Consider the following 15,040-nt stretch of genomic DNA (forward strand, 5'->3'; position numbering starts at 1 on the left):
TCTTGAATATGTGCAAGTGTATTGTTCATGTGCAATCTGTTTTTTCAATCAAACCCCATTTGTTTCTTTCTCTCAGGAAAGACTGTCCTTTGATAAATACCATGGCTAACAAAGTACAAACTGATCTCTGTTTTGGGCACAAATTTATAGCCTGACTACGTTTTTCATTTGGGCGAGCCTTCTTAATTCTGCTATTTATTATTCTGGTTTTAGAGATGCATTGTGATTACCCCCTACCCATCCTATTATCTAAATACAAACATGCTGTGAGGGAGATACCAACCCCAGTTTTACATTTTGCTAAAGGAGGTCAGGCTTGTCTAACAAGCCAGGCCTATATTTTTATTATTCGCGCTTTTATCCCATTTCTGTTTGAAAAGATTTTGATAGAAAATGGCAACCAACATCTTGAACACCCCCCAACTGACCAAGCCCAGCCTCACCACTCACAAACCTCACCAGCCGCCACTGCCCTGCCCTCTCTATAAGCTTCGTACATAATATACGGTATTTCAAATACCAGTCATTTCTGTTGCTCAATTTCGATGTAGGTAATTACAAATGTAGAATCTTACTAGAAGTATGTTTGAGAAGACAACGGGGAATGTTAACGTCCATAATCTTTTTACTTACGGACACAAGGCATTTTAGAGCCCCTCATACAAGTAAAACTAAAAAAACGCATCCTGCAGGGAATTTCCCAAGCTTGATCATCGAGATAATAGAGGGTTTTAAGTATTTAGGCATGAAAGCACCCTAAAGATCACTGTGAAGGGATGTACGAGCCTGTGCAGTTTATTGTGTGGTGAAACGAGGGCTGCGGTGAGCAGTGTCAGATTCCAGGTTAACCCCCCACTTTCTACTGCTCATAGAAGGAACGTGCCATGGCTGATGGAGATGGTATGCTTTCAGTGGACTATGAAGCCTTCGGAAGGGTTCAAGGTGTGTTTTTCCGGAAGTATGTACAGGCACTGGGGAGGAAACCTGGATTGGTTGGCTGGGTCCCAGGGTCGGATTGGTAAGGCAAGCACTCAGGCAATGGCTGAGGGGCAGGTATCCGAGTACCAGCTGTGGGGTGCTTTTTTGGGCAGCCTGAGGGCCGATCTGGAGGTGTCTGTGTTGTTTTGGTGCCGCTAGCGGCCCAGTGGGTGCCTGAGTGGCCTTTCTGGAGACATATGGGCATCCATTACTTCCCTCTTACCAACGGGCAGAGGTGTCCCTTTTCTCTCGCTGGGCAGGCCCATTAACTTATGCATATTGAGCGGGGGCAGGTGGCCTGAGCAGAAGTGGCCTCACTTGTTTTTAGGTGTGTTTCACCATTGCAAACTAATCAGTGCATTTTTTTTTATCTAAGTAAAGTTACGAAAACATGCCCCTGTCAGAGACCACACACCCTTTTTTTTAAATAAAACTTTGCCGAAGCAGTGTTTTGCGGAAAGGGAATATGCAAATGTGGGCCACTTTTCTTTAGAGTGCCCGGGCCAATTTTAATCCCAATTGACAGTGCTTTAAATGGGCCGGTACTCACCGGTACTGAGTACCGGCACTTCTTAGATTTATCACTCTGAGTACCGACACTTCTCTTCTGCTGAGGAGAGTACCAGTACTCCTGAAAAGGTAGGCTTATTGGCTCTGAGTGCTGGTAAGCCGGAGTGGAAGGTGTCTCTGGCAGCCAAGGCACCACTGCTGTATCCCCAATCTGAGCCCCAGCTCATTTGAATAATTGCCGAGTGCTCACCATCACGCTGTGTTTGACAGAGCAGGGTCCGTTCAGGCCCTGTGCTGTCAATCACAGTCACAATATCCTGTGCATTTGTGCAAACAAGTGTCAGATGACAGAGGTTTCCGAGCGAGTGGTCAAAAAGAGCAGGATACAACGAGTCACAACTTCCATGGAGAACCTGATGAGGCAATGAACGTTTTATAATCATTAGAAAATGTAGTTTGTAGTGCAATAGCAGTGCGTTAGCAGCCACGGAGAAAGTTACAATTTGTGAAGAATCACGTTGGATGGTGCTCCCTACCTCAGGCCCAAAAATACTTTCCAAATCTTGCGCTCTATTTTTAGAAGTTTCATTTAAGCAGCTGGAAACCATACCCCTTACTATATATTACCGAAAACACAGCCTTCACTTGAGGTACTCTAGCCTCATATACATTTCAACAACACCACATATAGTTAGCATATTTTTCCACGAACATTTTCCTTACAACATCACAGTTTTACAAAAAGTGTGTATGCACATGCCCCTGTTTGTATGTGTGTGAGTGAGCATGCATGTTTCACATGAGGCTTTCAGATAAATGTAATTGAGAATTTACTATGCCAAGATAATTATGATATTCTCTTGTAAGGACCTACAACAGAGCTTGTTTTTGCCGTAGTTAATTCTCAGTGGTTTTACATGTATTGTAGAAGAACAACTGTGTGCCATTTCTTTAGACCACTTGGATTGCAGTGTACTAACAGAGTAAAGCAAGTGCAGCTCAAAGGTCAGGTGCAGCTTTAACCATTTTGGAAAAAAATATATAATTTGATGTGAATTCTTTTTGTGAAAATAGTGATACGCATTTATCCGCTTGCTGACAAGTTTGTATGGTAAAACGTCCTTGCCGTAGGACAAACTGAGGTATCAATGTTGTCTTTATATTAATCGTTTCTCCCAGCATTACTGTATTGATAGTGTAAATGTTAAACAAGAGCCAGAAGTGCCTCACGTAATTTAGTAGAGGAACGGTTCTTATGCAGAACAATTTTGATTGCATTAAATATTGAGACAACATTTCCTGAACGTTTGCGAAGATTCTAAATATGACATAGGCATTCGTGTAAGCTGCAAAAAAGGCACATAGAAATAATGAGACATTAGCCCAATGTTATGAATTACTCATAAGTGAAAGTCACCGATCAATGCACGGGTTATGTAGCTGAAACATTTTTTGTTCTTGACTCCTTCACTTCTGCAGCAAGCACTTTTGAAAACTCCCAAGAATGGCAGACAGCAGAACTGAAATAAAATGTTAAAAAATACAACAGTCTTGGTATTTTCTACTCTGTGTGGAGAACCTGTGCCTGCAGAAGCCAGTTCAATGCACTCCTGTGCAGTGTCACTTGCAAGCATTGAAATGGGCTGTGATCTGGATGCCCTGGATTAGGTGCAAACACATAGCATTGGTAGATCCCATTTCCTCTGTCACAGGGATCCATCTCTTGCATGATAATTACCTTAGAACTTCAGGGGCAGGATATGATATCCCGTATTTTAAAGGGTGCGGGGGAGGGAGTCTACGCTTTCCTCAGGCTGGTAGCCACCCCTCACAACACTATGACGTCACTAAGGTGCGCGAGTGTCTGGGCCCTCCTGTTATGGTTAAATGGAGTTCAGGGAGCGCACGTGGGCGAAACGTGCCCTGGGTTGCGCATGCGCATCTCGAACGTGAGAGCGCAGCTGTAAAAGGATCTGACACCGGTTGGCGACCTTGCCGTACGACTTTATTATTAGAATGCAGTTTAATTTTCAGGATGTTTAGATTCGGTTAGGAAACACGCTGTTTAATAAATACGGCCAGGGGGGGGCCCTGTACCCCCTGACTTCCAAAGACCCCCATGTGTTGACTGGTTGAATTGGGTAATTCAGTCAGTGTGTTAAGGGGGGAGGTGGCCGGCAGTCCAAGACCATGAGAGAAGGGGGGGCCAATCGGCCCCCACGCAAGCATGGCGGGGCCCGGCCCCTCCCACACCCCGTTCCTTTCGGGGTCGCTTGCCCCGCGCCCTCACCCCGGAAGTAATTGTGCACTTCCGGGGTGGGGGGGGCGGGGCCGCGGCGGCGAAAGGGTTAAAGCCTGGGGAGCGCGGGAAGCGGCCTCTTTGTGCCCGCGCTCCCAGGCTCGCTCCTCGCCCCACCGTGGGGCTGTGTAATTTTCCCCGCCCTCCATCCCCTTTTTTAGCAGACCTTGGGGCCGGCCAATGGTAGGTATAATGTTTGGCAATGTGCCGGATTATAGGAATAGGATGCTTGATCCAGTAGGCCTTTTTTCCCGTTTACTGGAAGGTTGAGCAGATGTAAATGTTTTGTGCATTGCTGTGATATTATAACTAATTTTCTCCTTAGGCCTTTTTTCCGCTTACAGGAATATCTGTATATGTGTTGTGCTTTGCTGTGTATTAACAAATTTCTCCTTAGGCCTTTTTTCCCTTTTAGTATAGCTATGTCGTATTTATTATGTGTGTCTGGCGGTAAGGTCATTAATCGGTGAGCAGCATTTTAAGGTCCTTACGGGGGGGGCGGACCCATTCACGAAAGGGGCCACCCGCGGGAGGGGCCATTGGTCTCTCTCAGAACTTCAGGGGCAGGATATGATATCCCGTATTTTAAAGGGTGCGGGGGAGGGAGTCTACGCTTTCCTCAGGCTGGTAGCCACCCCTCACAACACTATGACGTCACTAAGGTGCGCGAGTGTCTGGGCCCTCCTGTTATGGTTAAATGGAGTTCAGGGAGCGCACGTGGGCGAAACGTGCCCTGGGTTGCGCATGCGCATCTCGAACGTGAGAGCGCAGCTGTAAAAGGATCTGACACCGGTTGGCGACCTTGCCGTACGACTTTATTATTAGAATGCAGTTTAATTTTCAGGATGTTTAGATTCGGTTAGGAAACACGCTGTACTAGATATTTGTTAAGGTTAGCCCATCATACCATGTCGAAACGGATGTCAATCTAATGTTCTGAAATGTGCATTTTAATAATTGTCAGAAATGTTTATTTTATTAAAATTTTTGATTTGTTTTTATATTTTAATAAATACGGCCAGGGGGGGCCCTGTACCCCCTGACTTCCAAAGACCCCCATGTGTTGACTGGTTGAATTGGGTAATTCAGTCAGTGTGTTAAGGGGGGAGGTGGCCGGCAGTCCAAGACCATGTTGAAATGGGCTGTGATCTGGATGCCCTGGATTAGGTGCAAACACATAGCATTGGTAGATCCCATTTCCTCTGTCACAGGGATCAATCTCTTGCATGATAATTACCTTCATGCACATGCTGTTTTTCCTTGAAATGTGCTGTATGGACATCTCTTGCTTCTGCTTCACGTATCATCGCCTCTATGTTGGGGAAGCTGATGATTGTATGCACCTGCCCCTTCCTGTGGTCCAGTCCCAAGTCAAGTGCAGGTCTGTCTCCACAGTATCAGGGTGAGAATAGACTGGGTTTCTTTTTTAGGTCTTGCTGAACCAACGCGCATGAGTATAGTAAGGGGGCTTTCAAAAATGCTGCCAAAGTCTGCAGGCGAATCAGGCACAGTGCATGTGCGCTGGGCGCTCGCACCATTTGTCCGCCTACAGCCTTTGGGAGCATTTCCACGGCTGCTTTGATGTTCTCAGTGAGCCATGTGGCCACTGAGAACATCAAAGCGGCCGCGAAATGCTCACCATTTGCCACCCCATCCCTTATCCCACTTCCTGCTTGTTACCTGTTGTTTACAGGCTCGGTAACATATCGATGACGCTTTGCAGTGCCGCAGGCCCCACTAGGTTTCTCATCACTCAGATAAAAGCTGATGGCATTTTTCTATTAATTTAGGTGACTGCAGCTCCTAAGAGTTTCTTTTTGTAGCAAAACCCCTTTGCTTTTATTGGCTTCAGATAATATGGTGCTCTGTCCTGTTTAAACAGCGAAGATTACAGTGTTTTAGCAGCTTTTAGAGTTTGCGTGCAATTGATAAGGCACAAGCGCCACCTGCTGGGCAACAGTTAGAATGATTTTACTTTGGAGTTAATAGTAAAATGCATCACCATAAGTTGTTTGGTTGCAGAAGGGTAAACATTTAGCTTTCTCAAGTAAAAGAAGGCTAAAATTGTTTATTTAATTTGCTCTCCCTGCACAACCACCCTACCAGTTGCTCTTAGATTCTTGGCATCATTCCAGGTTGCTGTGACCCTGTGATATAAAGCCAGCGAAACAGTTACGTATATAACGAAATGCACTGTGCCATGAAAAAGAGCTAGGTGGGACTTAATGGAATATAATACTGCCATAACAGTTTTTCCGAACATATCTGATCTGAACAAGTGTATAGAAGTTTACGGAAAGATGCAAGCTTATGTTTTCTGTCAGACGGACAGGCAGCATATTGGACAGCCTTTAAACTGTGACTCCGAAGTATATTGCTATATGCAAACCCGCGAATAAAGCACTGATTGTAATCTAGTATCGGTATCAGAGATAAGGAACAATATTTAATTAGATCGCACACAAACTGAAAAATTACCAAAACCAAGCCATATAAATACATTGCAATTTGTTCTCTTTGACCTGAATGTGAACATCTTTTCTCGAAGGTCTTCACTTGGCTCTCTCTGCTGGCGAGTGGGTCTATGAACCAAACGCTCTCGCTTTACTGGAAATCATTTCTATGTCCAGATTCACTTGGATGGACACACAACCCCACACACACACACACAACCCCACACACACACACAACCCCACACACACACACAACCCCACACACACACAACCCCACACACACACAACCCCACACACACAACTCCCCACACACACAACTCCCCACACACAACCCCCCCACACACAACCCCCCACACCAACACACACACACAACCCCCAACACACACACAATCCCCCCACACACACAACCCCCCCCACACACACACACCCCATACAACCCCACACAGAATACAACCCCACACATACACAACCCCCCCACATACACAACCCCCCCACACACACAACTATACACACACACAACCACACACACACAGAACCACACACACAACCATACACACACAACCCCAAACACAACACACACAACCCCACACACAACCATACACACACAACCACACACACACAACCACACACACAACCATCTATCTATCTATCTATCTATCTATCTATCTATCTATCAGACTCACTCTATCTATCTCTCTATCTATCGCCCTCACTCTATCTATCGCATCACCACAGCAGCACCACCACAGCATCACTCCGGGGCACCACAACATCACTATGTGCTACCACAGCATCACTGAACGCCACAGCATCACTCGTCGCCACCACAACATCACTCAGCACCACCACAGCATCAATCTGTGCAACCATTCAACAACAACTGGTTCAAATATGTTCTCTCAATATTTCAAGCTTTATTACAAATGTCAAAAAAAGATGTTAATATTTCACTTCTGTTCTTGGATTTTCATCACAATAAAATACACTGAACATAATCTTCACAAAAGTTATTTACAAAAGTTTAAGCTATTGCCATTATAAATTACAATAACTTTTATTTAAGTATGAATTATTTAAAATAATTAAAAGCCATTGTTATTTGTAATATCAATACATCTAAGTCACGTAAATACAACACATATTGCATTGCAAATGCTATAGGTGTCACATTTGCAAAAGTTATAACTATTGGCATTGTAAATGACAAAGCTATTAATTTCGCTATTTTCAAAACCAACACATAAATAAAAAAATTGTCCTTTAAAATACCAATAGCTCAAACTTTCTTAATGCGAGACCTATTGCATTGCAAATGCTTGTTTATTACTTCTTACACATATTCTCTCAGAGTCAGACCTTTGGAGTTGTTATGCCTAGCAGATGGGCTATGAGCTTAGGTTCCTGTTTAACAACCTCTTCTGTGAGAAACTGTAGTTCCTTGTTCACGAAATGTGACTTTCCTCAGTCGAACTGTGGCCATAATGTCCAATTAGGTTATTGTTTTTTACAGATGGCTGTCAGAATGTGAGGATGGAAATTAACTAAAGTTTCAGAAGGCTGCAAGTGATATTCAGTCTTTAAAGAGAACAAACTTCATGGGTGAGATTAGGGCGTAGTGCAGAAAGCAGACTATCCAGACAGACTCTCCTCCCAGACTGTGAAGCTGTCTCACAAAAATGATGGACTTATGCCTTTTTATGTTATTTCATGTTCTTTTTGCAAGTTTGTGGTAATACTGGTTGGTAATAATCAGTAAAACCTTACCCAGTATTACTGATCACAAAAAACAACCTCTGTAATTTGGTGCATTATCACACCTTTCTAAATAGATGCTAACTGACATAGAAAAAGCTATAATTTCAGGTCGAATGTATGTCAACACATCGCATACTAATACCACGCGTGCCATTACAACGCGGGTATTACTACGCGATGTCAATGACATCGCATACCATTACATTGCATACTTTTACAACGAGTATGCCTTTATCACGCATGCCATTACAACGCAAAGGCATGCGTGGTAAAGCCATACTCGCAGTAAAAGTATGCAAGGTAAGTAAAATCCCTACCCCTACACCTATACAACACATTACTCCCACCCCTACACTACCCCTAACCCAAAAACAGTACCACACTACAACACTACCCCTACACAACACATTACTCCCACCCCTACACTACCCCTAACCCAAAAAACACTACCACACTACAACACGACCCCTGCCCCTACACCTACCTTAAACCTAAATCACTACACAAACACTACTACACTACCTAAATCACTAACCTACATAAACACTACTACACTGCCCTAAATCCTAAACCACTACACTACCCTAAACCCTAAAACACTACACAAACACTACTTATCGAGAATTGCTTCAAGGATAAAACAACGGAATGGCGGATTGAACAGTGGGTATATTTTACCATGAAGTTGGTCCAACCTCAATCGCAAGTGCAATTAAATAAAATGAACAAAAACGAGCAACGAGATTAAAAGAAAACATGTATAAATCGTCATTATACAATAACAAAACTAAAAAGAACTCGAAGCAAACAAACAAACGCAAGAGAGTTCTGGAAAATCATAAATGGTCTAGTACGTCCGAATAAATTGGTGGTGTCATCAATTTTAACCGATTTATGACAAATAACAAACCCAGGCAAAGTGAAATGTGCGGCAATGTAAGCAACCAAAGAAAGCAAATATGCAATTAGAATTGCAAAAATAGTCAAATTTAATAAATTTCATAAAAATCTGATAAAAACGTTTGTGATATATATTTTTGGGGGGATAAAAAAAACACGAAATATCTCTATACATAAATTTAAGAAAATACAAATCAATACTTGATTTGTATTTTATGAATTACATTCGACCTTTTTATCCCCCAAAAAATATATATCACAAACCTTTTTATCAGATTTCTATGAAATTTATTAAATGACTATTTTTGCAATTCTAATTGCATATTTGCTTTCTTTGGTTGCTTACATTGCTGCACATTTCACTCTGCCTGGGTTTGTTATTTGTCATAAATTGTCTTACCCTGACCCAGGAATTTGATCCAATATCAGGGGGTCCCTGGTACTTGCAAATCAACTTTAACCGAGCAAGAATGGGTCACGTTCCTCGAAAAACATCTAAATTGGAATGGAACAATAATAGCAAAAATTGAAATACAAACCTAAAAGAGACTAGACCATGAGATTGAGGAAAAAATTGAAATATCAAAATTCCAACTAACAAAATTAATTAAGAAGCAGAAAGACGGGGCACCAGGACCAAATGGTATTCCGTTTGCACTCTGTAAAGAAAATCCGGAATTATGGTCAGGATATCTACTAAAGGTTTTTAAAGAAATGATACAGACAGGTGCTATTCCAGAGTCATGGCGAGGGTCCTTAATCTCACCAATCTTTAAAAAAGGAAACTGGGCGCTTCCGGATAATTATAGGCTTATTACCCTACAAGATACAGATGCTAAGCTGTTTGCTGGGAAATTGCTTACGAATTTAAATGAATGGGCAACAGAAAACAAGATACTGCCACTGAATCAGACTGGCTTTATCAAAGGTTTGGAACATCAACAAACATTTTAGTATTATCTTTACTAATTGGCAAGTCAATCAGAGCCAGACAGACACTGTATTTATGTTTTGTAGATTTTAAATCTGCCCTTGATTGTGTCCAAAGAAATCTACTTTGGAAAAAGCTCCAGCAAAAAAACATTCCAACTAATCTGCTAAAATTGATTCAATTACTCTATAGTAAAACCTGGGTTAGAGTGAGAATGGGGGATGGCCAAACATTATCCAAAAAAATCCCAGCAACTGAAGGACTAAAACAGGGATGTGTATTGGCCCCCCTCCTTTTTAATTTGTTTTTGGCAGATTTAACAGGAAACCTAGATGAAGTAAATTCACATCCACCGAAATTAGCTGGCAAACAGATTTCTAATTTACTGTATGCAGATGATGCCATTCTTCTAAGCCATACCAAAGTTGGATTACAACGGCTAATTCATCGAATAACCATACACGCAAAAGAAAATGGAATGGTGATAAATGAAACCAAAACAAAAATCATGGTGGTCACTAAGAATATAAAATTAAGACATAAAAGTAAATGGTATATGGAGAACACCCAATTGGAACAAGTTGAAGTATACAGATATTTGGGTGTACTATTCGATGAGAAAGGAAACTATCAACCGCAAAAAAAGGACATACAAAGGAAGGCAAATGCTTTGACGGCAGTATTTAGGATTTTACAGAAATCACTTGGCAACCTCACATATCGGCCCCTTCTGAAGATTATAGGGGCAAAACTTCTTCCAACCATTACATATGGCAGTGAAGCACTCATGGGGAAGGACACTGAAATAACAAATAAAGAGCTTTCTAAAACATATAAATCTCTTTTTTATCTCCCAAATAATGCCTCACCTGCACAAATTAGATTGGAATTTGGTTTAAATAATCAATATTATGCAAGAAAGGGTCATTTTATCAAAACTTGGAATCGGATAAAAAAATTATCATGATAATCAGATATCAGTTATTATGGCTAGAAATAAATATTAATGTGAAGTCACCTGCCTGGAATTATCTTAAGGAAGCGATAGAAGAGTTTGAGGTCATGCCAATTTGGAATAATTTGATAAATAAAGTATCTTTCAAAAAGATAATCAATCGAACAACAAATCATCTATCGCTTGTAAATGATAAAGATACACTGGCAGAAAGAAAACATGCATGGTCAATAATAAATGGTTATACTAAAAAGAAGGTACAAGACTATCTGGAAACACTGTGGTCAGAAAGAAATAAGCAAGTTCTTCTCAAAGCAAGATTTGGAATAATCCCGGGACTTAGTCATCTTCTTCCGTGGAAAAGAATGGAGAGTTGCACAACATGTAGAATTTGTAAAAATAGAGCGGAGAATATTGTCCACCTTTTATGCATTTGTCCTGGACTTCATAATGAAAGAAGAACTTTATTTAAACTTCCTTTTAATATACGAGGAATAAGGACCTGTAGGCATGCAGTGAAAACATGTCTCCACTCCAATGATATAAGCATGAATGCTGCCTTTGTAAGGTTTTTATTGGTAGTTAAGACAAAATTGGAAGATGAAGTTATAAAATGAAGAGGTATAATGAATTGTAAGGACTTTTATGGAGCAATTGCTTTTTAATGGTTTTATCCAATATAGTATATGTTTTGTATTAGCAATATTGTAAGATTTTAAATAATCAAACAAAAAAAATTACTTACTTCCCACAAACACTACTACACTAAAACCTAAATCCCTACACAAACACTACTACACTACCCTAAAACCTAAACCACTACACTACATAAACACTACTACAAAACCCTAAACCCTAATACATTACACTAAACAAAACACTACTACACTACACTAAAACCTAAATCACTACACTACATAAACACTACTACACTACCCTAAACCCTAATACACTACACTAAAGAAACACTACAACACTACACTACTAAAAAAAAAACTAAATCACTACACTACATAAACACTACTACACTACCCTAAACCCTAATACACTACACTAAAAAAACACTACAACACTACACTACCCTAAAACCTAAATCACTACAGTACATAAACACTACTACACTACCCTAAACCCTAATACACTACACTATAAAAACACTACAACACTACACTAAAATCTAAATCACTACACTACATAAACACTACTACACTACCTTCCCTAATACACTACACTAAACAAACACGACAACACTACAACACGCACTAAAACGTTTTAAAATAAAACACAAACAACAAAACATTACCACACAACTTATACAGAACCCTAAAAACTACAAAAGTAACCCCCACCCCATGCGCAAACCCCCTTACCTCTCTCCTCTCCAGCGTCGCCGAGGGATCCTGCTTCCTCCTTCCTGTTTGGTTCTCGTCGTTGTGAGGAAACAGCCTAAGTTTCCTCACAACGACATGGATAGCCGCCCCCGCCGCCATTACATCGCATGCATTGTAATAGCGCATGCGATGTAATGGTATGCGGGGTTTTACCACGCGTTGTAACATCGCATGCGTTGTAACGCATGCGATGTAAAAGCACGCGTGGTAAAACCCGCATAGTAATGGATGTTCCCCTTCAGGTCACACCTGGTTTTATCAGCCGGTATAAGCCATATTGAATACAATATTACTGTACCAATTTATCGGCCAACTTGTAATGAAGTTGGTTTTGTTCAAATTATTCCATAGTGTCTCTGAATACTATAGGTTTAAAAGCAGCTTCTGGTATGCCTTTCCTTTTAAAACTCCACTGAGTCGTCCGAATGAATTTAGCATGGACTTCAAATAACAAATGGCCCTTTTTGCAGGGTCACCCATGAGTTTTTTTCCTTTCTGCTCCCCTTTTTCTGACTTCCTTTTTGTTGGCTTAAGAACTATGTGCACTTTACCACTGCTAACCAGTGCTAAAGTGCTTAATTGCTTGTGCTCTCTCATAAAAAATGGTAACATTGGGTCTGTATTAACTCTACACAGTGTAGCCGGAGAGTAGGGCACACCCATATCATTCATTGAGGCAATTTTTGATGCAAATTAATGTTCAGGCTACTTGTTCCACGTGTTTGGTTTGCCCTTTCGGTAACTGTGCTGGTTAACTACAAATGTTTATGGTGTTTGCTTTTTTACTGACCAATCGTATCCTCTTTCTGTTGTACAGAGCTCTGATACCCTCATAGGTCATGTTCACGGCATATAAAACCTTTCAAGAAAATAAATAAATAAAATGGCAGTCCCCTGGCAGTGGCAATCAGGCTACGGCCAGTCCGGCCCTGGTGGCAATAAAAAAAGCCATGGTAGGTGAAGAGTATAACATGGCTTTCATCATACCCAAGTCTTTTGTGTGCCTGCTTATGTGTGTGCCTGCATTCGTATGCCTGTTTTTTGTAAGAAAAAAGTGAGCGAAAGATAGAGAGAATCAAAACACTCTCAGGAGGTATTTTAAAGAGAATGGGTGGCACTTTGTGTGTACATGTCTGCTTGGTGACAAAGATTCATAAATAGCATAGTATGGAGGGTTGGTGGTGCTTGAGTGAGTGGATGGATGAGTGAATAAGGGTGGATGTATGGCTGGATGGATGAATAGATGGATGGATGAGTAAAAGCATTGATGGCTGGGTGAAAGGGGGTAGATGATTGGATAAAAGGGCAGATGATGAGTGGATAAGTAAAAGATTGGATGGATGAATGAATGAAAGGGAGGGAGGATGGATGAAAGGGTGGAAGATGGATGAGTGAAAGGAGGGATTGAAAGGGTGGATGGAATAAAGGAGAAAAAGGGTTGATGGATATATGAGCAAAAGGATTAACAAATGAGCGAAAGGGTGGATAGAGAGATGGATGAGTGAAAGGATGAATGGATAGGTTTGGAGATGGATGGATGGATGGATAGGTTTGGATATGAGGTATGGACAGACGGAATGGTGAAAACTGAATGATGGATGAATGACTGAATCAACGACAGAATGTAAAGGTTAAATGGCGGACGTCAGCAGGTAAATGGTAGGATGAAAGAATAAATGGATAGATCTATAGAAGAGCTTTGGTTCGAAGTGGGGGTATTTTCAGTGGGTGAGTGAGTGGATGGATGAGTGAGCAAGGGTGGATGTCAGAATCAGAGGTTTAGGTGTGTGACTCTAACACGATGTAAATGTAGTGTATATAAACTAGGTCTTAGAGTTTGAATGTGAATTTTGTTCTGTATCTGTCCTTTGTTTCTCTATAAAAGTGGGCTCCATATTAGAAAACAATAAGATTTTCACTTTCAGAAATTACACTTGTAGATGTTTGTAGATAATGTTGTAAATATGCAAAAAGAATAATTCATATGGAAAAAGAAAGATTTCTAATGATTGAGTCTAAACGGAAATAGTGGTTTTTCTAGGACAACTATCTTATCCATTGTCCTTAAGAAATAGAAAAATAATAGTGCAGCACTGGCACTTCGCTTGGTTTATTATAATTGCGGCGTGGCCTTGCTGCATTTTAGCCAAACCCCTGTTGTTTCTTCTGCAATTAATATAAAAGTCATGAAGTATCATCATGTCTTGCCTTTAGCCGTTTACCCTCACTACACATCTAGCTCATTTTAATGAGTACCTGCACTTCTTTTTCCCTTTTAAAGCACTGAACTGCCAATCAAACCCTGCTGGGTCCAGAACATAAATCAACACTCCGTGCGAGGGCAGTTGCAGGCGCTGATCTCCCATATCCGTGACATTCAAACGTGGCTTCAGAAAAAAGGGAGTCCCAATTCCAGGATCTGCCGAGCTGAATTCCGCAATGAGAGGCAGAACACCAAGCTGGAGCACAGTGATTTCTCCATCGTAAAGTAATTTCCACAAGAGCACTGCATATGGACCCCTGGAGATCTGCATTGTGGCTCAAAAGTTGCACTCTCACCTATTGGAGGAACCACAGCACTAATCTGTCCCCGGTTTGCAGTACGAGTGTTCTTTTATATTTATATTTTATTATGACAATGTGTTTTCTAGTATTTTTATTTAGAGAGATAGAAGCAAGTTGTTGCGCGTGAGGCTGTTTTGCCCACTCTTCTTCCAAAATGTAATTCAACACAGGAAACTCATTAATGACTTGCATTTCTTTGGGAGACCATAGAATGGAATGGTCTACTCTTGCACCAGAAAGTGGCACTGAGAGAGAGGGAATATGGAGTCTGTAGGTGTTACATGCAATAAAACACTACCCCAT

At 41.2% G+C, this 15,040-nt stretch overlaps 1 protein-coding gene across 1 annotated transcript; it reads left to right on the forward strand.

The window, feature by feature from the left end:
• The first annotated feature begins 884 nt into the window (after positions 1-884).
• LOC144753740 (acylphosphatase-1-like) lies at positions 885-14,664 on the forward strand. The gene is made up of 2 exons (XM_078641324.1): positions 885-996; positions 14,477-14,664. The coding sequence occupies exons 1-2, from the start codon at positions 885-887 to the stop codon at positions 14,662-14,664; spliced, it is 300 nt and encodes a 99-aa protein (XP_078497450.1).
• Positions 14,665-15,040: the final 376 nt, after the last annotated feature.

This window comes from Lissotriton helveticus, chromosome 5_1 (assembly GCF_964261635.1).
Source record: "Lissotriton helveticus chromosome 5_1, aLisHel1.1, whole genome shotgun sequence".
NCBI lineage: Eukaryota > Metazoa > Chordata > Amphibia > Caudata > Salamandridae > Lissotriton > Lissotriton helveticus.

Coding starts and splice junctions, on each gene's coding strand:
- LOC144753740 (XM_078641324.1), top strand. CDS start 885: ATGGCTGATGGAGATGGTATGCTTTCAGTGGACTATGAAGCCTTCGGA. Junction 997..14,476: donor GAGGAAACCTGGATTGGTTG/GCTGGGTCCCAG, acceptor CAATCAAACCCT/GCTGGGTCCAGAACATAAAT.